A 24,543-nucleotide genomic window follows, 5' to 3' on the forward strand; every position below is an offset into this window, starting at 1 on the left:
CCTTGGGTTTGATAGACCTTCACTAGGTCTATTGTTTTGGAAGGAGCTGGGGCTTTTCAGTGAGCCATTCTTATGTGATTTAGTGTCATCCTGCCAGTCAGAGGGTGCTACCAAAAAAGTGAGCTTTTGGTTGCTTTGTTGCCTAGACAACTCTATCCTGTTTTGGTTTGGCATGACAGAAGTTAGGCGTATCTGCTGCCATGGCATCCTACTGCTTTTGGATGTGTTTGGCCTTTGATCGACGGCTGGCTGGTTCTGAAACTTGTCATTCATATTAGAATAAGCCATAGTGTTTTGGTCTGCTGGTGAAAAGGTCTTATTCGGTCCCTCCCATGAGTGTGGTAACCTACTATGGGGCTTGGGTTTGACGCTTTTGTCAAAAGGCACAGAGCTCATGTGGATGCTATTGAGTGGAGGGCTGCTGTTGTAGGCTTTGTTTGAAAAGTGCATTTGGGAGTTTGGACCTTGTGCAATATTTCTGGCATGGTGTACACTGGCTTGAATGTGTGTTCTCTGGCTGGCAGCACTGTCTTTGGGGTGGCAACTCCTCTTGCTCCCTGAAGTAAGGGCTACATCCCGATTGTCTGCCTGGACGAAAGTGTCCGTGCTATCTGGCAGGGAACTCTTACCCTGATCTGACTGCTGGGAGATAGAGCCAGAGCTCTCACTACTAGCTGAGTCCTCACTCAGGCCCCTGGTGCAGTGCATAGAGGACGCGGCCCCTTGTGGTGCTTGCAGGTACTGTGGTGGCTGTGGAGGATGGGGGTAGGAAGACCTGTCCTGTCGCTGGTCACTGTTGAATTGAGTGTTATTCTGAACCCCCTCCTGACCCTCCCCAGATGTCTGAAAGGTAAAAGAGTTAAGAGTCACCTGGGCAGGAGTCAAAGAGGAGTCTATATAGTCCTGGGATTGGGGGTTCTGATCACAGGGAAAAGGGTCTGGGTTTGAGTCTTCCAATAAGAGGTATCCGTACTGAAATGGCAGAAAGCTGCCATTTGCCTTGTTCACCTCCGAGAGAACTGTGGATTTTTGTGAGGAAATCCCATAATTAGAACCATTAAAAGTCCTCTCTGGAGACTGCCAGTCATTGGAGCCACTCAACTGAAATTCTGGGAAGAGCAGCTGGCCGCTTGGCTGTGTGTTATTATTGTTCTCCATTGGGCCTGGTTGCTGCTGCTGCTGGGGTGGCTGCTGGTGGGTGGATGACCCACCTGTGGTTCCCAGTGCCTGTGAGGTATAGCTTGGGGAGGTGAGATTGGAGGAGGTCTCCTGAAAGCAGCGGCTGTAGTTGAGCTCCTCCTGCTGCAGCTCGGCCTCTCGCTCTGGTATACTGGGCACGTGGAACCTGTAGCTGCCCGACACAGGGCCTCGACTGGCCTCCAGCTTCTTGGGTGGCGAGACCTTCTGCTGTGGGTAGGCGATTCCGATTGTAGGGTTAGAGCGTGGGTTGGTGATGCTGAGTCTGTATAGCTGCTGTGGGTTACCGCGCTCCGACTTCCCTGACCTCTTACCCTTGTCTCGGTTCCGGTTCTTTCCGCTGGGGGATTGGGGGCTGCCTTTGCCACCGGGCCACGTCCTGTTGCTGGCGAACTTAGGCTTGTTCTGCAGTGACTTGAAGTCTATTTTCCCCGCCTGCTGAGGTCGGATCACAGCCTCGCGCTGCTGAGTATAGTCTCTGTCCTTGTCTACAAACTTGGCCCCTCTGCTGATTGTCCTCTCCTCCACGTCCGAACTTGAGAAGTGCTCTGAAGACTCTTTTGTGGCTTTCTCACTGCTACTGTACTGCTCCAGTGCAGTACCCTCATCCTGCAGTTTGAACTCAGCATCCAGCTTTTTGACAGCGTACGTGTGCTGAGTCTCTCCTGCCATGGTGCAGGCGAGGCTTGCTGGGCAGGCCTGGTCCTCAGAGATGCTATCTGTGAGGCAGAGGCATGATGAGTCTGGGAGTATGGATCAATACGCTGCTTCCATTGGCACAAACGGCAGGGATGGGAGGGCGGCTCTCTGCGCGATTATCTCTCCGCTCTCATCGTGGACCACCAATCTGTCAATTTACCGTCTGGGAGTCCTGCAGAGACAGAGAGGAGAAAGAGGGGGTCAGATTTCTGAAACATATTTTACATCATTTTGTTTTCGTTCAAGTTGCATTCCATTAAAAAAGCATGACAATTGCCCTTCTAAATGCATTTCTATAAATGTATGTTGTTGGATACTAAAATGCTACCTCCAGAATAAATAAAATAATAATAATCAATCATTGACCAGCATTCATTAATTAATTAATTAATTAATTAATTAATTCATTCATTCATTCATTCGTGTGAACAGTTGCATAACTATTTGTAGAACAAAGAACAGTACAGGTACACAAGTCAGCAGGGATATTAGCTTTACTAAACATACAGAGCAGGATGAGAGGTGAGTGATTCAGTAAAAATCTCTTTCCCAGCTGTTGCCAGGAGAGAGCAGCATTGCCACAGTTTTGCCTCAGTACTGCCAAACAAGGCACAAAGACACATTGTACAGTATACAGGCACATTATAAACCCATTTCAAGTTGTCCAGATACATCTGAAAACCACAACGGCAATTCAACTAATCACTCAGTGCACTGTCATGGTCAATAGATATAAAACTCATATAGCTATGAAATAGATCAATATACTTGTATCGACAAGGCTTGCCTCTGTGCATACCGTCAGATAGTGTCTACTGAGTGGATCTGACTGGAATACTATCACAAAAGGTATGTCACACACAAAACATATTGCAAGAGCCGAAATGCATCTGGCCATGTTAGTGAAACATTGTGCTCTTGTTCTGAGGAACACTGTGGGTTCTGAGGAAGGAGAGGATTCAATGCTGGACATTGCCAATGAGTGCATCATGAAAAAGCCCAAAAGAACAGCGACACAATGCTAGACTGTTTGGCCGGTTGAGGAGGGACGCAGGTTTAGCTCATGGAGCAATATCAGGGGATTAGTCAGTAGGCCTTTAGACAGTGAGGAGGGCAGGGGACGTTTGTTTCCTTTCCCTCAGGCATCCCAGACACTGCTTATATCCTGGTTTACTTTGGCCCTCCACTCCTTCGTTTGAGGTTAGACCAGAAGCAGCTCAAAGTTAGCGGCAGAATGTCATTTCTGGGCCTGTTAGCAAAGAAGCCCCCACATCTCATCATCCTCCCCCTCATCTTCCCCCCTACCTAAACCAACATTTCAGTGAGAGAGTAAGTAAAATGCTGCGTTTGTGTACTGTGAAGGGGTGCCCCACCCTGTCCTAGGGGAAGTCTGTGACTCTCCTGCTCCCCAGCGGAGTACCATAGACAGCTGGCAAAAGTCACACACCTACCCATGGTGACTGACCGCGTGCGCTTTCTGTACTTAGGGATCATTTGGGGACAGGGAGAGAAAATAATCACACACCAACGAAAAAGGCAATGAATGTGGGTATTTACCCATTCAAATACTGTAGTTCACTGGTCTTCTTGATGAACATTCCAACTGTTATTTTGCCTGGCAGTAAAACATTTTTGGCCATTAACAGATTCTTTCTTTCACTAAATAAGTAAGTAAGAGCAGCTGTAATAGCCAGTAGGTAACATTACTAGTTGCACATGATTGGTTAAAGGGAGGCTAAAGAAAGTTTAATAAGATCATGTAAACTGTAAAATCCACTCAAAAACTATCTTTTGGTGTTTCTTTCATTATTCCACTGTTGATACAGTCCCAATTGTTCGGGCATGTTAGCAGTCAAGTTTTCAAGACATTGGACTATTAAGAAGCAAAGTGTCAGCAACCACATCATCATATGATGCGTTTTGAAAAAGCTTGACCTCGCCTTCAGACATAATGTTGTTATGGAGCTGCCCGGGGTCACATTAACACCTACACCTGCTTTAGTTCCTTTCCTCTGTGTGTGTGTGTCTACACGAGTGTGTATATGTGTGCATGTGCTTGAGGTTGTTTGTGTATGTGTATGTGTGTATGTGTGTATGTGTATGTGTATGTGTATGTGTATGTGTATGTGTGTGTGTGTGTGTGTATGTGTATGTGTATGTGTATGTGTATGTGTGTGTGTGTGTGTGTATGTATGTGTGTGTGTGTGTGTGTGTGTATGTATGTGTGTGTGTGTATGTGTGTGTGTGTGTGTGTGTGTGTGTGTGTGTGTGTGCAAGACAATTCAGTATTTTCACTGAATTAATATAGGACTTGATTTAATTACCCTATCTCTCTGTCTTGCATACACATACGCACAGTCACAAAAACAAACACATACGCACACACAGTACAGTGCAACCCATAATTAGGGATGCCTGGCTTTCCCTGCCCTCTAACCAGCCGGCCTATTGACCTACATGGACCTGTGACACGGATGGCTCGCTCCCTGTATTTTTAACTGCACAGCCCTGCCCTGTAATTACAAAGCTCTGACAATGGCTGGGGATGGGCGTGGTGGCCGTACACAGGAGGAGAGAGGAGGAGCAGGGACAGGGAAAGACCACTTTCACTAGCAGTATGGCTCCTCCAGTGAAGGCTGTACCTCTAGTGAGAGGAATTCCTATGTTTTATCTCATTACAACAGCACTTAAGTTCTTTCCAACTTTCCTTTTTATTCATTTAATGCACTTTTGAGTGGTTTCACAATTTTGTTTGTGTTTGGTCTATTTGACGCCTGTATATAGCATATAAATAATCTGCGATCCAAATCCAAAGATGAAAACAAAAGGTATCTTGTTTAGATAGCCTGTGGGACAGGACAGACTTTAAACAGTCAGAATATATCTCCTCTCCTTTTGTTTAATGTACAAATACAAAAGCTTCTGATGTCGGCCCACCACCTCAAGCTCAACCTCGACAAGACGGAGCTGCCTTCCTCCCAGGGAAGGCCTGCCCTCTCCTAGAACTCTCCATCACGGTCGACTACTCCACGGCGTCCCCCTCCCAGAGTGCAAAGAACTTTGGCATGACCCTGGACAACACCCTGCCGCAAACATCAAAACAATGAGTCACTCCTGAAGGAGTCACTCCTAATGCTCCACAACATCTGTAGAGTACGACTTTTCCTCACACAGGAAGCGGTGCAGGTCCTAATCCAGGCACTCGTCATATCCTGTCTGGACTACTGCAACTCTCTCTTGGCTGAGCTCCCCGCTTGTGCCATCAAACCCCGGCAATTTATCCAGAACACTGCAGCTCGCCTGGTGTTCAACATTCCCAATCTCCAATGTCACCCCGCTCTTTCGTACACTCGAAGCAAGTCGAAGCTCACATCCACTACAAGACCATGGCTCTTGCCTATGGAGCAGCAGGGGCAACTGCCCCTCCCTACATTCAGGCTATGATCAAACCCCACATCCCAACCTGAGCCCTCCATTCTGCTACCCCTGGTCTCTTGGCCGTCCCACCCGTACGGGAGGGCAGCTCCCGATCAGCGCAGTCAAAGCTCTTCTCTGTCCTGGCACCCCAATGGTGGAACCAGCTTCCAATGATGCATGGACAGCAGAGTCTCTGTCCATCTTCCAAAAACATCTGAGAATGAGACACCTACTGTAGTCAGTTGCCCAACTGAATGCATTCAACTGAAATGTGTCTTCCCCATTTAACCCAACCCCCCTGAATCAGAAAGGTGCTGGGGGCCGCTTTAATCGATGTCTGCCTCGCTCAAGGTAAGAATGTAAGTTTTCTCCACCGTGCCAGCTTGGGGTTTCGAACCAGCAACCTTTAGGTTACTTGCCCAACACAACCTGCCACCTACCTCTTCAATTAAAAAATATAATTAAGCCGTCTCAGTCTTATCCCCCCCAAAAAAAACGACCTTGCACTTGTCTTTTCCTACTAGCACTGGCTTTGCTGATCATTTATTTGAGAACAAATGTACTTGCTACGACTTTGACATGTGATTGTCTGACCTAGCTATTTTAAGATGAATGCACTCTGGATAAGCGTGTCTGCTAAATTATGACAATCTAAATGTAAATGGATCCCACAGAAATGTGCTGAAACGGACAACAGGGTATGAGGAGACTAACCTGATGCCCGATTATACAATATTGCTCCAAAGTGCCACGAAAAGTCTCCTGAATTCTTCTGTGCAATTCCACTGAATTTGTTGGGTAATGCATATATACCCCTTTCCCTGTGCCAATACATACAGTATGCAGCAGTTCCAAATAGACTCAAATATGTTCAGTATGGGAATGTAGAAAAATAGAGTAACACAATTGGCTTGCGTGTGAATTGGGAACAGCCTAAAGCCTATATGTATGTAACGTGTACAAATGAGTCTTTACTTCTGCCAGGAGACCCACATTCCTTCCCTTCAGATCCTATCAGATCATCTCAAAAAGGCCATCTCTCATACCATTAGTGCTGATATGCCTGACAGTGATGCCTCCATGAGCTCTGCAGGCACCAAAAATGTTTTATTTTCATACTGGATAGGTGCAATGAAATATGTTTTTTTACAGGGTCACCCTCTGAAGCAAATTAGGGTTCAAGTGCCTTGCACAAGGGCACATCGATAAGAAAACCAAATAAGATCATGTTGAAATATAGTTGTGATGAAATGCAGTTATGTCTCAGTACTTTTCAAAAGCATAAGGGATAATGTCTAGTTGGCTTATGCCCTTGGTGACATCACTAGGAGAAACTGTGTGGTGTGTTGACAGCTTTACAGTGGGAGCAGGACTGTAAGTCCCATAGGTGACTGTTATTCAGCCTGGGGTCATGGCCCTGTCTCTGCTACAGAGAGGAGGAAAGACACCAGGTGAGAGAGATGTGAATCTAGAGGGTACAGACCCACAACCAGGACCAGAGGTGCGCACCAGCGTTGCATTTCCATTCAAAAGAGGAGATTCATTGGATTTCCATTTATTTTCAGTTCTTCATGGAAATATAATTTCCCTTCCTGTATTGACTGTACTGGAATGGATATGACCCCCAACCCTGCTCTAAATATCTGTATGACAAATACAAACGCCCCTCTATGCAGCCAGGCCCTGAGTGTTACTGTTAGGTCACTGTTGTGTGTTTCCCTATCGTCCAGCCTGGTCCAGCCTCCAACCAACCTCTGAGTGGTATTTAGCAGGTTGGGAGGGGAGGCTGGGGGTCTGTGGTCCTGGCTGGGTTGGGGCCTGGCTGTGAAAAGTCACATCCCCTCTTCAGCTCGACAGGGCTCTGAAAGCCGGAGTGTCTACTGTGTCTGCCGTGTTCTCTGCCAGCGGTCGGCCAGATGGGTGCAAATTCGCCCAATTGAAAACTCCCCCCAACTGGCCTCACAGTGCTTGATCTGCCCCCTGAGGGTCTGGGCGGTCAACAGCCAAGCCCATACATTATGTCCTCGTCTGGTGTTTGTCCCTGGGTTTGCACAGTGGGGGTAAGAGGGTGCGGACAACACGGGACTCCGACAACAAAGAGAGCAGTGGCAGGGATCGCAGGGGCCTCACAGAAGTAGCACCCAGGTCCAAGCTGTCAGTTCACAAAGAGGACGGACTCATTTATATCTTTACAACTACCTGGTTGACTTCCAGGGTAGGGCCTGACCAGCACACCAGCCATACTCCATCCACAATCCACAGTCAGTCTCCTTTCAGGCTCAGAATGACTTCACACACCAGGTTTACACATATCAATCTGCCAATGTGATGGGCATCTTTGATACGCTTTTCTTTTTTTTGATCCGATATAAGTATAAAGTGGTCTTGAGTCGGGAATAAAGGCCGTGTGGCTATGACAGAATTGTTAGCCGGGCAAATATCAAATCCCGTGTGACTGGTCCCATAAAAATGCATTTCAGTGGGTTTTACAAGTCAATTAAGGCAGTGTGTGCGTGTGTTCTGCAGGCCTGGTGTCAAATCATTAAGCCTCACCACCATCAGCATCAGCAGCAGCAGTAGCTCCCCATATGGAAGCACCGTTTCATAACACCACCCAGACACTGTAGTGCTGAGCGTGGGAGTTCAGATGAGGTTTGGTGTGTGCGTTCAAAACCCATTGTTAGCATATTTTTTTATGCCTGACTATCTGTGTATGTGTGTCATTCAGGCGTAACTATAGAATGTACCTCTACAGAGAGAGTAAGATAGTGACAGTATTTACGTGAGCAATGGTATTTAATGTGGGTATGACTCAAGACTAGGTAGACAGTGATCCTCTGTAGCTCAGTAGCTAGAGCATGGAGCTCACAAAACCAGTATAGTGGGTTTGATTCCTGGGTCCACCCATACTTAAAAATGTATGCAGGAGTGACTGTTAGAAGCTTTGGATAAAAGCATCTGCTAAAGGGTATATATTCTTACAGCCTATATTGTTTTCCTCTCACAGCAGAGTGGGGGAAAAGTTATAACTCCAGCCGAGTGCAAACAACATTTCCTGAAAGTCTTTCCCTTGTCGTTCTGGTGCAGGATGTATGTGGTGTAGGTTGAAGTGAAAATACGCTGCTAGCACTTTACCCCATCCATCACATCAATGGCTTCAGCCCATAATTGCTTTAGCATTTTCTATTTTCCAAGAGCCCTCAACCCCATGAGCTCTGTGCGCCAAACGCGGTGCACCGAGCGCTTCTTTCCCAGTAAAACCTGTCTATGAGCATTCAGATAAGAGTTCATAATGCTGAGTAATGTATAGAAATGTACAGTAAAATTGGGCTCTTGCACAGACATAGGCTCTATTCATAAAATTGTATCACCACAGTAAATTTGACACCTTTTTAAATGAATCATACTAGAGGCGATTATTAATTTAAACACTATTCAATTTCAGATTCATTCTATAATGAAAATTTTATTTGGTCCAATGTCATCTGTGATTACTATCGTCTGCCACAAGCTATGGGAAGAGGCTACTGGAGATAAATGCTATTTTCCTAGCGACGTCTATAGGACTTTATGCCTTTGGTGAGGCATTACCTCCAAAGACTGAGTGGTATACCAGGCCATTATGCAAGTCACACACACACACACACACACACACACACACACACACACACACACACACACACACACACACACACACACACACACACACACACACACACGCACACGCACACACACACGCACACGCACACGCACACGCACACGCACACACGCACACACGCGCACAAGGCAAGAGAAGGTCAGCCGCCAGAAGAGCTGTCCACTTCTACACACAAAGGCTCCCTTTATGACAATGTAAATCAATAAGCAGAATTAGGTAGCATTTCCCCAAAATGTCCCTTTTTCCAGACGCTGCCTGTAGTGAAATATCACCTCACAGTAGCCTCCAAGACCTGAGTCAGAGGAGCGTGGAGAGAAAAAGAGAGGAGAATAGAAGAAACGAGGAGTGAAGGAAAGGGACAAGAAGGAAGACAAAGAAAAGAGAAGAAAGAGTGAAGAGGATGAAAGGAGGGGATGAATGAGGAGAGGAGATGATATGAGACAAGAAGAGAAGAATGAGAAGGAGAGTGAATCTACAAGAAGGAACAAAGTCGCAAAGGATGTAGAGAAGGAGTTAGTGTGTGTGTGTGTATGTGTGTGTCTGGGCGCTAGCTGGGCGCTATGAGCTGAGGGATGCGGAGCGAGGGATCAGGTAGCAGCAGAGAAGGCAGGCTGACTGCTCTCCTCACACCTCTCCCAGTGGCAGTGTGACGAGCCCAGCCAGGCTCAGGCTCGGGGAACGGAATGCTCAGCAGCTAACGAGAACAGCTGGCCCAAGGCCACTAACTGACTAGGCGCTGGGCCAAACCCTCGGTCAGGGGGCCTGCCTACTCTCCTATATTTTTGGAAACATCCATTATCCAAGCAATTTGCCTTAAAGGTCTCCTTCATGCTTGTGCTGCTTTGAAGGCAGTACTGGGGAAGAAGGCATATATATATATATATATATATATATATATATATATATATAACATGTCAGAATTTTGAGGATTGTGTGGACCGAAGGGTGGGGAAAAGAGAAATGTCAGTATATTTGGGATTGTGGGGACAACCCAGGCAACACTGATTAGACAAGGCGAGAAAAGGCTCTAATACTGACACATATTAATTATACACCCACCACTGTAGCTGGTTAGCTTTGACATGTTTGTTTTGTTAGTGAGTGGTTTGGATGTTAGACGTGTCAACACGGCTGTTGCTTATTCATTAAAGTTTTAAAATGTTTCAATACAGTGTTTAATTTGTCGCTCTGCTTCGTTACGGGTGACGTTTCTGTCCGTTTTCAGGATGCCATAGAAACCAAGGCAAGGCTGATTCAAATGAAACAGGGAGCAACTTTGGAAGCTTGTTTTCTCTAGTCTCTCCCCCATCCCACCAGTCCCTCCACCAAAACCCCAAACGTGGTTAGCTGCAAAGTGGGGGAGATGGTAAGAAGGGTGTGCGTGTATGTCTGTGAGTGTGTTGTTTTTTTCAAACTGCTGGATTTTGTTTTAACTTTGTCTGTTTCTATGTTGCTAAACACAAAACTCCACAAACATTATGGAATCTTTGTTTCAGTGAGTTTAAATCCCCCCCCCCCCTCGTTTTGACAAAATTTCCCTAATTTCTTCAAGACAGTGGAATATCTGTCATGTGTGGCGGTTGGTAGGAGAGAGAAACAGATGGGAAAAGTGTGCGATATAAACCTTGGATGACTGCAGACACAAGATATTACTAAGGGCAGGGTAAACGGTTCCTGACTCCGGTCCATAGCCATGACAACCTAACACTTACTGAACAAAGTCCTCTTTCAGAGATCCCTTCCAAATGAATGGTCACCCTCCAACATTCCTAATTTCAGAGTATCAATACTTGCTAGTCCATACTTCTAGCTAGGTCAGAGGATTTGGTTGCCGCTCAAATGGAGCAACGTTTAATTAGCTGTAAAATAAGCTTTGCTGAGCAGACAGAAAGAGAGAGAGAGAGAACAAGAGAGAGAAGTGCATTTATTAACGATAGTCATCTGTAACCCTAGCCATAAAGACCTCAGTCCATCAACTATGTCTATGCGTGTGTGTATGTGTGTGTTTGTGTGTGTCTGACCACGAGTGTGTTTAAGTCAATGTCTACAATCGTCTACGGCTAAATATAACTGAATAAACTGACGGTTTATATTGAAGCTCAGACTTACTTCAAGTGGAAGATATTTGGAAGGTAAGAACACACTCCATCAACATTTTCCTAACCTGGCCGTACAGCTGACCACACATCACAAGAGACCGTTATATATCGCTTGACCCTTCTTTAATAAAGCAATGGTTAAGTGGACTTCTCAAAGTACACTTCATTTAGTTGCCCTCAATTGATTGGAACAATATTGAGTCGAAGTCTAGGTCTATATATGGACACACCACATACACACGGAAACAGGAGAACCATATCCTGACTCCTCAGTGTTTGTTAGGAAATCATAAAATAGCATTTACACTGAAAAGTATTTACACTGAAAACTTCTAATGGGAGCCGTGCAATTTTTATTTTTTATTTAACCAGGTAAGGTAGTTGAGAACAAGTTCTCATTTGCAACTGCAACCTGGCCAAGATAAAGTGTATCAATTCAACACATACAACAACACAGAGTTACACATGGAATAAACAAAACATACAGTCAATAATACAGTAGAACAAAAGAAAACAAAAAGTATATATACAGTGAGTGCAAATGAGGTAAGTTAAATAGGCCATGGTGGCGAAGTAATTACAATATAGAAATTAAACACTGGAATGGTAGATCGGCTGAAGGTGAATGTGCAGGTAGAGATACTGGGGTACAAAGGAGCAAAATAAATAAATAAATACCAGTATGGGGTTGAGGTAGGTAGATAGATGGGCTGTTTACAGATGGGCTATGTACAGGTGCAGTGATCTGTAAGCTGCTCTGACAGCTGGTGCTTAAAGCTAGTGAGGGAGATGTGAGTCTCCAGCTTCAGAGATTTTTGCAATTCGTTCCAGTCATGGGCAGCAGAGAACTGGAAGGAAAGACGACCAAAGGAGGAATTGGCTTTGGGGGTGACCAGTGAGATATACCTGCTGGAGCGCGTGCTACGAGTGGGTGCTGCTATGGTGACCAGTGAGCTGAGATAAGGCGGGGCTTTACCTAGCAGAGACTTGTAGATAACCTGTAGCCAGTGGGTTTGGCGACGAGTATGAAGCGAGGGCCAACCAACGAGAGCGTACAGGTAGCAATGGTGGGTAGTGTATGGGGCTTTGGTGACAAAACGGATGGCACTGTGATAGACTGCATCCAGTTTGTTGAGTAGAGTGTTGGAGGCTATTTTATAGATGACATCACCGAAGTCGAGGATCGATAGGATGGTCAGTTTTACGAGGGTATGTTTGGCAGCATGAGTGAATGATGCTTTGTTGTGATATAGGAAGCCGATTCTAGATTTCATTTTGGATTGGAGATGCTTAATGTGAGTCTGGAAGGAGAGTTTACAGTCTTTCCAGACACCTAGGTATTTGTAGTTGTCCACGTATTCTAAGTCAGAGCAGTCCAGAGTAGTGATACTGGACGGGCGAGCAGGTGCGGGCAGTGATCGATTGAATAGCATGCATTTAGTTTTACTTGCATTTAAGAGCAGTTGGAGGCCACGGATGGAGAGTTGTACGGCATTGAAGCTCGTCCGGAGGTTAGTTAACACAGTGTCCAAAGAGGGGCCAGAAGTATACAGAATGGTGTCGTCTGCGTGGAGGTGGATCAGAGAATCACCAGCTGCAAGAGCAACATCATTGATGTACACAGAACAGAGAGTCGGCCCGAGAATTGAACCCTGTGGCACACCCATAGAGACTGTCAGAGGTCCGGACAACAGGCCCTCCGATTTGACATACTGAACTCTGTCAGAGAAGTAGTTGGTAAACCAGGCAAGGCAATCATTTGAGAAACCAAGGCTGTCAAGTCTGCCAATGAGGATGTTGTGATTGACAGAGTCGAAAGCCTTGGCCAGGTCAATGAATACGGCTGCACAGTAATGTCTCTTATCGATGGCGGTTATGATTTTAGAACCTTGAGCGTGGCTGAGGTGCACCCATGACCAGCTCTGAAACCAGATTGCATAGCGGAGTAGGTATGGTGGGATTCGAAATGGTCAGTAATCTGTTTGTTAACTTGGCTTTCGAAGACCTTAGAAAGACAGGGTAGGATAGATATAGGTCTATAGCAGTTTGGGTCTAGAGTGTCAACCCCTTTGAAGAGGGGGATGTCCGCGGCAGCTTTCTAAACTTTTGGAATCTCAGACGATACGAAAGAGAGGTTGAACAGGCTAGTAATAGGGGTTGCGACAATTTTGGCAGATAGTTTTAGAAAGAGAGGGTCCAGATTGTCTAGCCCGGCTGATTTGTAGGGGTCCAGATTTTGCAGCTCTTTCAGAACATCAGCTATCTGGACTTGGGGAAAGGAGAAATGGTGGGGGCTTCTGCGGGTTGCTGTGGAGGGTTGTTGACCGGGGTAGGGGTAGCCATGTGGACAGCATGGCCAGCCGTAGAGAAATGCTTATTGAAATTCTCAATTAGAGTAGATTTATCTGTGGTGACAGTGTTTCCTAGCCTCAGAGCAGTGGGCAGCTGGGAGGAGGTGCTCTTATTCTCCATGGACTTTACAGTGTCCCAGAACTTTTTTGAGTTAGTACTACAGGATGCAAATTTCTCTTTGAAAAAGCTTGCCTTAGCTTTTCTAACTGCCTGTGTATATTTCTTCCTGACTTCCCTGAAAAGTTGCATATCACGGGGGCTATTCGATGCTAATGCAGAACGCCACAGGATGTTTTTGTGCTGGTCAAGGGCAGACAGGTCTGGAGTGAACCAAGGACTATATCTGTTGCTAGTTCTAAATGTTTTGAGAGGGGCATGCTTGTTTAAGATGGCGAGGAAGGCACTTTTAAAGAACAGCCAGGCATCATCTACTGACGGGATGAGGTCAATGTCGTTCCAGGATACCCCGGCCAGGTCGATTAGAAAGGCCTGCTCGCAGAAGTGTTTCAGGGAGCGTTTGACAGTGCTATACAACCTGCATCAATGTCAGAATCGCAACTCAATCATTGCCTTATGGCTGTAGCGAGAAGCAGAAAGTGTTGTTTGAAGCAACACCTAGCCATTTCAAGTAAGTTTGATTGAAAGTGTTTCCCCCACACAAATCCTTAGGAAAACAAAGTCTGGACAAAGTGCATTTTTCTCTTGGGAAGATCTGACATATGTTATTTTAAAATTCTCTCTCCCTCCCTTTCTCTCTCTCTCTCACACACACAAACATACGCACAGACTTGCATGCACGCATGCACACACACACATGCATACTGCTTTCCTCCACTTACTCTACACACTAGTCCAGCCTTCAGTTGTATGTCAACATCCCTGCTTCTGCTAGCCTAGTTAGTTGACCCATTGTAGAGAGATGGCTACTGGGTGGGTTGGGTGAACAGCCTCCTATTGATCATCATTTGTGACTGTATTACAAAGGAAGTGACCTTATTGACACAAGGACTCGTGCTCTGCTCCATTAACATTTACATATCCTCTAACCCAGAGGAAGCCCAGTGGGCTGCAGGAGGTCCCCAGTGCGGAGCTCCACAGTGGGGCCCATTCCTACAGACACCTTGGGCCAGAGGGAAAGGCAAGTGAGGCCATTAACAGAGCTAGGAGCTAGGAGATAGGGCCTGCTGGAGCAGGGACCCAACCCACCGTAAGTACATGCTGACACTCAATGTTCTACCTGTTTGATGGATATGTGGACGGATTCCTCCCTCCCTCACAGCCAGTCAGTCATGAGCAAAGGGCCGACACTAGGGGTCAAAGGTCATGAGTGTGGCCTGCAGGCAGGGCCCTTTAAGCTCTTACAAAATTCCCTGTACATTCCCTCCCTCTTGGAATCCAAGGTCACCTCTCTATGGTGTAACCGTTTCCAACCTGTCCCATCCCAACCTTCCACACCGGCGGATATTTTCCAGAGACTGGGAACACCGGAGGCATGGATCCAATCAGAGTGCCTCACAAAAGTCCCAGCCATGGGTGCTGCTACATCATTCTATCATCCTCCCTAAGTGTCAGTGCCTCTGAGCTACTGCATACGAGTGCCACAAATCAAGACTTGATTACAAATTCCACCCAAACAGGATAAGACTTGATTATAGGACGTAAAAGCACAAAGACCCAAATCACTTACTCAATACATTTGAATGTATAGTCATTAGAGACTATATACTGCAGGAACATGAAACTATACGTGGCTTATTTATCATCTTTAGAAGTACCTATCCTAATAATCTGTCACTAAGGTAGGGGTCAGGAGGGCTCTGTCTACCCCGAGCACTGACACTCTGATATGTAGGTCGGCGGGTCGGGTCCCTGTTCCAGCAGGCCCTATCTCCTAGCTCCTAGCTCTGTTAATGGCCTCACTTGCCTTTCCCTCTGGCCCAAGGTGTCTGTGGGAATGGGCCCCACTGTGGAGCTCCGCACTGGGGACCTCCTGCAGCCCACTGGGCTTCCTCTGGGTTAGAGGATATGTAAATGTTAATGGAGCAGAGCACGAGTCCTTGTGTCAATAAGGTCACTTCCTTTGTAATACAGTCACAAATTAGTCTATGATCAATGGGAGACTGTTCACCCAACCCACCCGGTAGCCATCTCTCTACAATGGGTCAACTAACTAGGCTAGCAGAAGCAGGGATGTTGACATACAACTGAAGGCTGGACTAGTGTGTAGAGTAAGTGGAGGAAAGCAGTATGCGTGTGTGTGTGCGAGAGAGAGAAAGGGAGGGAGAGAGAATTTTAAAATAACATGTCAGATCTTCCCAAGAGAAAAATGCACTTTGTCCAGATTTGTTTTCCTAAGGATTTGTGTGGGGGAAACACTTTCAATCAAACTTACTTGAAATGGCTAGGTGTTGCTTCAAACAACACTTTCTGCTTCTCGCTACAGTCATAAGGCAATGATTGAGTTGCGATTCTGACATAGATGTAGGTTGTATAGCATCGTACGGCTCCCATTAGACGTTTTCAGTGTAAATACTTTTTCAGTGTAAATGCTACTTTATGATTTCCTAACAAACACTGAGGAGTCAGGATATGGTTCTCCTGTTTACGTGTGTATGTGGTGTGTTTCATTAGGTTAGATGGGTAACACCCGAGTCCCTCTAAGCCTGCAGGTTGAACGCTTCTTTACTTCTAATAAGCATGTATGAGAATTCTATTTGTTCATTTACGTATATGTCATGCTCTCTCAAAACAGGCTACTCCATCAAAGCTAAAAGGTGCATATTTTATTGTTTAAAAGTCTTGTGCATGTGAATGCAAAAGTACACACATATTGCTGAATGGGTTTTTAATGTGGATTCATGTTTGGCAGCGTGAGAGCGGGAGCGCGAGTGTCTGTGTGTGTTTGTGTGTGTGTGAGAGTTTCTGGCTGTTGAATGAGTGAGTGTACGTGTGCACATGTGTGTTACAAATGTCCTTCTTTGTGACTATTAGCACACCATCTAACAGCCCTTTCTCAGAAACAACCTCACTAACTTTCACATCTTTGCAGTAGGCATCCCTCCCCCACTGTCGCCTAGCGGGCTAGGGGTCATAACATCATCACCTGCCCTTTCACACCTAGGGCCTTGGTCACTGATTGGCTGACAGGGCAGTTGCTAGGGCGGTTGCTAGAGGGCTGGACATCTGTCCATCCTTCTGACTCTCCAGGTCACACACTTTTAAGTCTCCTTCAAGCAGTCACAGAGAAGGCAGCAAGCTCTGTCCTGCACAACAACAACTGGACTTATTCATATCTCCTGCACATGTGGGATGGTGTGCGTGTATAAAGTGAGGTGTGTATTTTTGTATATTACTGCTAGTTTTTCAGCCACATATCAGCTTATATTTCTATACAGTCCTTTACCGTGTATTACTGCTCTCTTCTGTAAGGTTCTGTATCGGTGCATTCTTGCCTTGGTGTGTTCATTCGGTATATGTGTATTCAATGCCTCTTGTTTTCTTCTGTTACAGAACCACTACTTTTCCATGTACCTTTCTGTGTGTGTCAATAAAGTATCCTTGTGTTGAACTCTGAGGTTGCCTTATTCCCTTACCGCGGGGGGTGCTAGTGGGTCACAGATCAGCCCAAACGGAGTCGCTGTCTTTCAGTGTGTGTACTGTACATGCATGCATGACAAGAGTGTTTCCGGACCTCTGTAGATTCATTTTAAAAGGTGGTAGACAAACATGGCTAAAGGACATGGCACAGGCTGGCTCACAGACAGACAGCGCAGTGGAAAGCGGATTGGCTGATTGATGGACAGGAAGTCCTACATTTATAGCCCTGGCACCTCATGCACTGTTATCAATACAGAGGGAAACTACTATTGTGAGACCGTGGCTGTGTCCCAAATGACCTGGCCTCTGTCCCAAACTATATAAGGAATAGGGCCCTGGTTAAAAGTGCACTTACATTTGGGAGGTCATGGGGGGAGGTGGAGCAGGCAGAGCAAAGAATAGTAGCACAGAAAAATGATCTCTCTCTCCCCCTCTAACGCTCTCTCTCTCCCTCTCTCTCAAGCCCTGTCATACTTTATCCTTTGCTTCCTCTCTTGTCCATACAGTATTATACAAATCCATCTTTCTTCCCTCCTGCCACTAGTCACATACTGTTTTCTGGGATAAACCAGGCCACCGGGTATAAATGGAACACCTTATTTTAGCAGATTTTTGTTTCTCTCTAATAATTCTCCTCAGCTTACTGGGTCAACAATAGAAATAGAGTTAGTCTGTTCTAGTCATCGTATTTCTACGGGCTCAACACACTTCCAAGGCTTTTCCTTTGGTTCTGTTAAAGAAGAAGATAAAGAGAGACAGTATTCCGCATGAGGTCACAGGAGATGAAGGGCAGGTGCGGGTCGGGAGGAAGGAAAACGGTTTTGAATGAGTCACGATGAACTTTGGGAGTTGACAGTGATTTGGTTGACAGATGGGGCCTGCTGAACACTGGGGGGGCCTGCTGAACACTGGGGGGGCCTGCTGAACACTGGGGGAAACCATGTAAAACCTGAAGGAACTTTAAGGATAGGAAGACATCAGGTAGGTTGGGTTGTATGTTTAAGGTTTAAGAAGTAGTTAAGGAGGTTCGCTGGGCGGGGCAGGTCTGCTGTTTAAGGTAAAGGAAACCATTTTCTGTCGCTACCGGTTGTGCTACCTTGCAGTATAACTAAGGTTCATGAATAAATATCTGAGAGGGTTAAAAGTATCAATAAAGTTGTTTTAATACAAACTTAAAAATGTTCTCTAAAAGAGGTTATATAACTCCCACATATCCAGTGTTGTTAAGGGCAGGCTGGGGTATCCAACAACATACAGCAACACTGCATACTAACTCTTAAATGGTGACACACATATTAGAGTCGAAGCTGAGTGTTGAAATGCAGTCAGTAATCATTATTCTATTTATTTGTCACTTTCTATTTCAATTTGCATCCAGTGGCAACACCAGTATTTCTCCTGGCCAAAGAGAGGGAATTACAGGAACTGAATGTGTGAGTCACTTTATACCAGCATTTTCCAAATTCACCATGCTTGCCCGCCTGCCTTGAAATAGTCAGAGGAAGCGTCCAAACAACCCCATTACGACTCAGCGTTTTCTAAGTATGTCAAGGCATGATGTGGCATTCCAAAAATGTACCTGTAAGAAATAGAACTCTGGTAACGCTTCAGAGGTGTTTTTCTTTTGTTTGGTTTTTCTCAGAGTGGGATGGTGAGCGAGGAGTCTGCGGTTTGTCTTTGTGTCTGTGTTTTTGTCTGCTTCTGTCTGTTGAGTCTGGGTCCTGAGAGGTGTCCTGGACTGGGCAGACCTTCAAAGCCTAGCTGAATGCTGAGGACTTTGCCAGAGTCCTGGACTTGACCAGATCAGCTCATAACACTTTCATCTACAGGTAACTGCCAAAATAATGGAAACACCAACACAAAACACCAAGTGTCTTAATTAACCCCTTAGAGTCAATGTCTGCGCCCCCGCGGACAGCTAATTAGCATGATATTTAAAAAAACCATCACAATCCGTCTGTTTAAGCTAGAGATATCTGTTTTTTACATGGGCTGCGTCTCCATCCACCACATCCGCCGATGCCGATATGGGCCTTCTGCATCTGCAGTGGAAGGTGGCAGAGCTACAGAGGTGTTTGTCAGACCGGGAAACATCCTGAAAATCGCTCTCCTCACAGAAACGTCTCTCACGAACACAATGGTGTTTACCGTTTTTCTACAAACCCCACAAGCATCACGGGACTCGTCTGAGGTCGGAACCGCCAATCTGCCAACTTCTTTCTGTAGTGTCCGAACGGTGGACACACTAATATGCCCCTACCATTGAAAGGTGAGACTCTCACGAAGACACACATGTTGGTTATTTTGCTCTAGGATGCACACAAGCCTCACAAGCCTCACCTGAGGGTAGGCTGGTACCAGTTAAAGGAATTGATGGAAGTACCGTATATATGAAAGTACTTTATGCCATGTATGAATATGTTATTCAATGTGTTTCTATGGGTAAGTAAAGTAAGTAAGTAAGCAGTAAGGCCAAATTCAAGGTTTCATCAAATAATAGTTCATTATGTTTTTATATATATACTTACAGGGGTCCTAAAATTCAAAATCAAATAGCTAAAATGTCCTTGACCAACTTAAAACAATTGAATATGTTAGCTGTGGTAGAAATGGAGCCCAGCGCCATTGGGCCACCACGAGACGCCAAAACAGCTTCAATGTGCCTTGGCATAGATTCTACAAGTGTCTGTAACTCTATTGGAGGGATGTGACACCGTTCTTCAACAAGAAATTCCATAATTTGGTGTTTTGTTGATGGTGGTGGAAAACGCTGCCTCAGCCACTCCAGAATCTCCCATAAGTTCAATTGGGTTGTGATTTGGTGACTGACACACACACACACACACACACACAAACACACTTTAAACCCCCTATTGTCATTTGAGACCCCTCTTCCAAAGTCACCGAGATCTTTTCTTCCAAGTCATAGTAGCCAAAATAATGGGCAACTGGACATTTTTATACATGACCCTATGCGTGATGGGATGTTAATTGCTTAGTATATTCTTTCAATATACTTTATATCCCTCATTTACTCAAGTGTTTCTATTATTTTGGCAGTTACCTGTATGTCACAATACCATGAGCCTCTGTCTTGGTAGTACACTCTCTTTCTGTCCTCCAACACAGTTTGGTCTGGTCGCTCTCTCAGCGTCCGCATATTCTCGCCGCTGTTCCAAAATCTTCCCCGTGTGAAATAGTTTCTAATCGTTCTGATTCTGATGTCATGTAAAATTTCTCCCAGCATGAAAATGTTCCTAGTTCAATAATTACACGTGTCTCTTTATGTGGATGGCTGAGCTCGTGTGGATGTCTCTCTCTTACACCCTCCCTCGCATTTGATTGACTTTTGTTGTATAGCTAAATAGCCATAGTGTTAACAACTGTTTCACATCTCCATTGACATTTTGATAACCAAATGTACTGCGCGAGCTATATGCCATTTCACGTATCACATGATACAATAGCTACCTAGCTATTACTCCTAGCTTGTGTCCACAACTAGCTAGCTCATTACATTTCTCATCAGCTAGCTATCTGATAACCAACTGTCTCTCACATTACCATGGTTGCCTCTGCTTGAACAATCCTTGAGTGGAAACTAAATGGCAGCACTGCAAATACAGGCAATGTTCATATGTGGTAAAGACAAATCAACTCGCAACAATACTACTATGATTTCCATGTTAGGGCAATTTCTCCAAAAGCATCTGTTTTTGCTTTCATTTATGTCACTTGAGAGACCTCTACTGTCGCAATGTGGAACTGAAGACTTGACTACGTTGTGTGTCTTCCAAGTTTGTCTCCAGAATATTGCCAAGAAAGCAAGCCATTGATGTAATGTATGGCCATATGCTTAATTAGTAGTTTGATAACAGAAACTTGACAGTGAAATATTTGAGTGAACACATTTTATTACAGGCTATCCCCCCAAAAACATGAATCCTCCACTCTGGCAGGCCAAAAGCTTTAGAAGTAAAACCTGCATAAACAAGTCATGTTTTATAGCAGGTGTTTATGACACTTTAAATAGCTAATCAAATGAGTAGATACATAACATCCCCCCACCCACCGCACCAAATTGAGATGCTGACCAACAAAAATAATACTTTACAAAAATAAAGTTATACATACCGTATATGTCCAACTATTTAGGGTTATAGAAAGAACCAAGGTCCAACCCTATGTGGCTTCCTCAACCCTCCCTGAAGAAGGTGCTAAAATGTTGTCTCTTTCCATTAAATCAGGGGTGTCAAATTCATTCCATGGAGGGCCTAGTGTCTGCTGGTTTTTCCTATCAATTAAGACCTAGAAAACCAGGTGAGGGGAGTTAGAGACCACAATTCATCAATAAAGTACAAGGGAGGTAGCACAAAATGAGTAACACATCCATGGCCACATTTTGAGGTTAGCCTATCTTCTTATGTCATCATAGAACGTGTGCATGTTCAAGATAGCATGCAAAGGTCACAGGCCTGTGGAGCTCTTCACAATTGCTTTTATAATCTGTGCAGAATCTCGAACAGCATTGATCACTTGTACTATGTACTTTTAATGTAATCTCATCTGCAATCCAGGTCATTTGGTTTTCTATTAGATGAAGCACAGTGATAACACATTAAGTTGTACAAATACAAAATATCTGACATTGTATTCCCATTTGAATTTTGTGGTGCTTTAAAATGGTTGAAAGAGCAGTGATAACACATTTGGATGACAACTAAACCAGATTGTTTTTTCATCTGAATTTGGCAGTGGTGGAAAAAGTACTCAATTTTCATACTTAAAAGTAAAGATACCTTAATAGAAAACAACTCAAGTAAAAGTGAATGTCACCCAGTAAAATACTACTTGAGTAAAAATCTAAAAGTATTTGGTTTTAAATATACTTAAGTATCGAAAGTACATGGAATTGCTAAAATGTACTTAAGTATCTAAAGTGAAAGTAATTAAGCAAACAAGATGGCACAATTTTATTTGATGGATAGCAGGGGCACACTCCAACACTCAGACATAATTTACAAACAAAGCATTTGTGTTTAATGAGTCCACCAGATCAGAGGCAGTAGGGCATTTTCCTGTCAAAATGTAACGAGTACTTTTGGGTGTCAGGGAAAATATATGGAGAAAAAAGTACAGTCTTTTCTTTAGGAATGTAGTGAAATATAAATAGTAAAGTAAAGTACAGATACCCCCAAAAACTACTTAAGTAGTACTTTAAAGTATTTTTACTTAAGTACTTAACACCACTGGAATTTGGTTGTGCTTTTAGATGGTTCAAGGCAGAGCAATTAAACATTGGGAATTCAACAAACCCCTGGCTGTCTTTTTGAGTGGTTGAATAAAGGTTGAAATTTCATTGATCAACGTCTCAACCAAATATTACCGACATTTCCATGTTGAAATGACGTGATGTGCCCAGTGGGATGCACACACATGCACAGACAAAGGCAGACACACACACACATGGACACCACCACCCTGAAGCTGTAGACCAGGGATATTCAATTCTTACCCTACAATAATTAAGTTCCCCCACCTGGTTTCCCAGGTCTAAATCAGTCGCTGATTAGAGGGGAACAATGAAAACACGCATTGGAACTGGCATCGAGGTCCAGAGTTCAGTTTGAGGGATGTAGACACATAAGCAATTCTTCGACACATACACTCACTCTGCCCAAACACACTACCATCACATTACCATTCTATCGTGGGACTTCACACTTGGTCCACCTCAGTAGCTCAGTTGCACCTAAACTAATGCCTGGAAACAATAACAATGGAATCATATTCAAACAAAAGCCTCATTCATCCCAACCCAACCATCGCTTAACTCTCATTTCATCCACTATTCGAACTATATCCTTTTATTGTGTTTGTTTATTTTGTACTGCGGGAGAGACAAGGTGGTATGCGTCCTGTTCACAACCACTTTATGATAATGGTTTTGAAATAGCCAACGCAATTAAAGCTAAAATGAAGGGGTAAAACGTAGGCGATGGTCTGGGCTGGAGTTCTTTGCATTCCTTTCCCCAGCGCTTAAACTAAGTGCCTTACCGTCGTCGGGCCACCTTTGGGAGGCAAAGTCCTTTTAATTTGCAGCTGCAAAAGCCGGGCTATAAATACCAAGCGGGGAGGGCAATCATGACCTTGGGCGGTCTCTGACTCTCTGTCCAATCAAGAGAGAGTTGGTGCTCCACTATCAGGATAATCTAATGTAGCGTAACAGAAACGCCTTTCTACTCATCCCGCATAGGCTACATACAGGACATTTATGATGCCTGAGATGAAGCGGAGGGTCAAGGCAGATGGAAAGAGATGTAGGAGGAAGAGGAAGAAGAAATGGAAGGAAAGAGAGAGGCCTTAGGTCTTGAGGAGGGCCAGAGTACTGACCCACTGACCCTCCATACAGGTCAAGCTAGGGTCATGAGAAGCTAGGGTCATGCAGAAGCTTTCGTGTGAGAAATAACGGTGTGATGAGGTGAAGATCAATGTCCCCTTGCAAATGTGAATTGATTTATTATTCTCTTCTGCCAGGCGCTGCATGAAAATACACGTCAAACAGAATAATCTTCCTAGTTCTTCTTTCTCACTATTGACTATCATCTGTGATGCACTAGCGCAACTCGTAAATGCTGATTCCTCACTGTCAAATAGTTCCATTGGTATCTTAGTAGAACTCAGTAGCCTGAATGTCATATTCTGGCAAAGACTGTGTCAGTCTTCTGTTGAATAGCTTTCCCCCCTTTCCTATCTGATCCCCCCCCCCCTCTTGCTCTATGGCCTTGGGGACAGGCTGTGCAAGCCTCCGGAGGACTGCCCGATGTGTCGCTGCTGTGCGAGATGGGGAACGACGGGGGATGGAACCGAGGGATGCGTTTGCTCCTCTCCCTGGCTGAAAAGGGGCTCTGTTGCATCGGCTGGTGGATCGCCTTACACGGCCACTTCCTGCTTCCGACCCACTCCTCACAGGCGACCCTGTGTGCCCGTGCTGAAAAAAGCCCAAACAGAGGGGTTCAGTCCGCCCCAGGACTGAGCACAGGATCCTATTCATCCCCCTTCACTCCTTCCCTCTGCCCCCCTCTCCACCCCTCCGGTCCCTCTCCACTTTATTATTTTTTTAAAGTCACAAATATTCCTCTCTTTAGAGGCACTGCGGATCAACAACCACTCATTCCTGCTTTCCAATGGTGGGTGCTTGACATCTGGCCTGTGTCAGTGTTGCAGCAGGCAGGCAGAAGAATGTGAAGGGTGTCAGTGTTGATTCAAGCGTTGGGGATATGAGCTGTCTGTCTATCCGTCTGAAAGAGACCAAGGACTGTTTGTCCGTCTGTCTGTTTGTCTTTGAGGAGGGAACACTACTGGGCCTCTACCTCGTTATGTAAGGAGGGGTCACAGATAAAAAGAGTTCTAGAGATGCTCCATGGGTTTTGAAGCTTCCTGTGGAAAAGCTGTAGCTATGTGGGGATCCCTATCAACCCCCACACACCAGAGTCACCACAGTGAGGTGTGTGTGTGTGGGGA

The 24,543-nt window shown here is 45.1% G+C and overlaps 1 protein-coding gene across 1 annotated transcript in view; it reads right to left on the reverse strand.

Annotated features, from left to right (window-relative positions):
* LOC135524980 (zinc finger protein 469) overlaps nucleotides 1-24,543 on the reverse strand; it is a 154,026-nt gene that overhangs the window by 11,660 nt on the left and 117,823 nt on the right. Inside the window, exon 3 of the mRNA XM_064952785.1 lies at nucleotides 351-2,068. Coding sequence (XP_064808857.1) covers nucleotides 351-1,869 — 1,519 coding nt within the window. The 5' untranslated portion in view covers nucleotides 1,870-2,068. The remainder of the gene's footprint in view (nucleotides 1-350; nucleotides 2,069-24,543) is intronic.

The sequence above is a fragment of the Oncorhynchus masou genome, chromosome 31, assembly GCF_036934945.1.
Source record: "Oncorhynchus masou masou isolate Uvic2021 chromosome 31, UVic_Omas_1.1, whole genome shotgun sequence".
Classification (NCBI taxonomy): domain Eukaryota; kingdom Metazoa; phylum Chordata; class Actinopteri; order Salmoniformes; family Salmonidae; genus Oncorhynchus; species Oncorhynchus masou.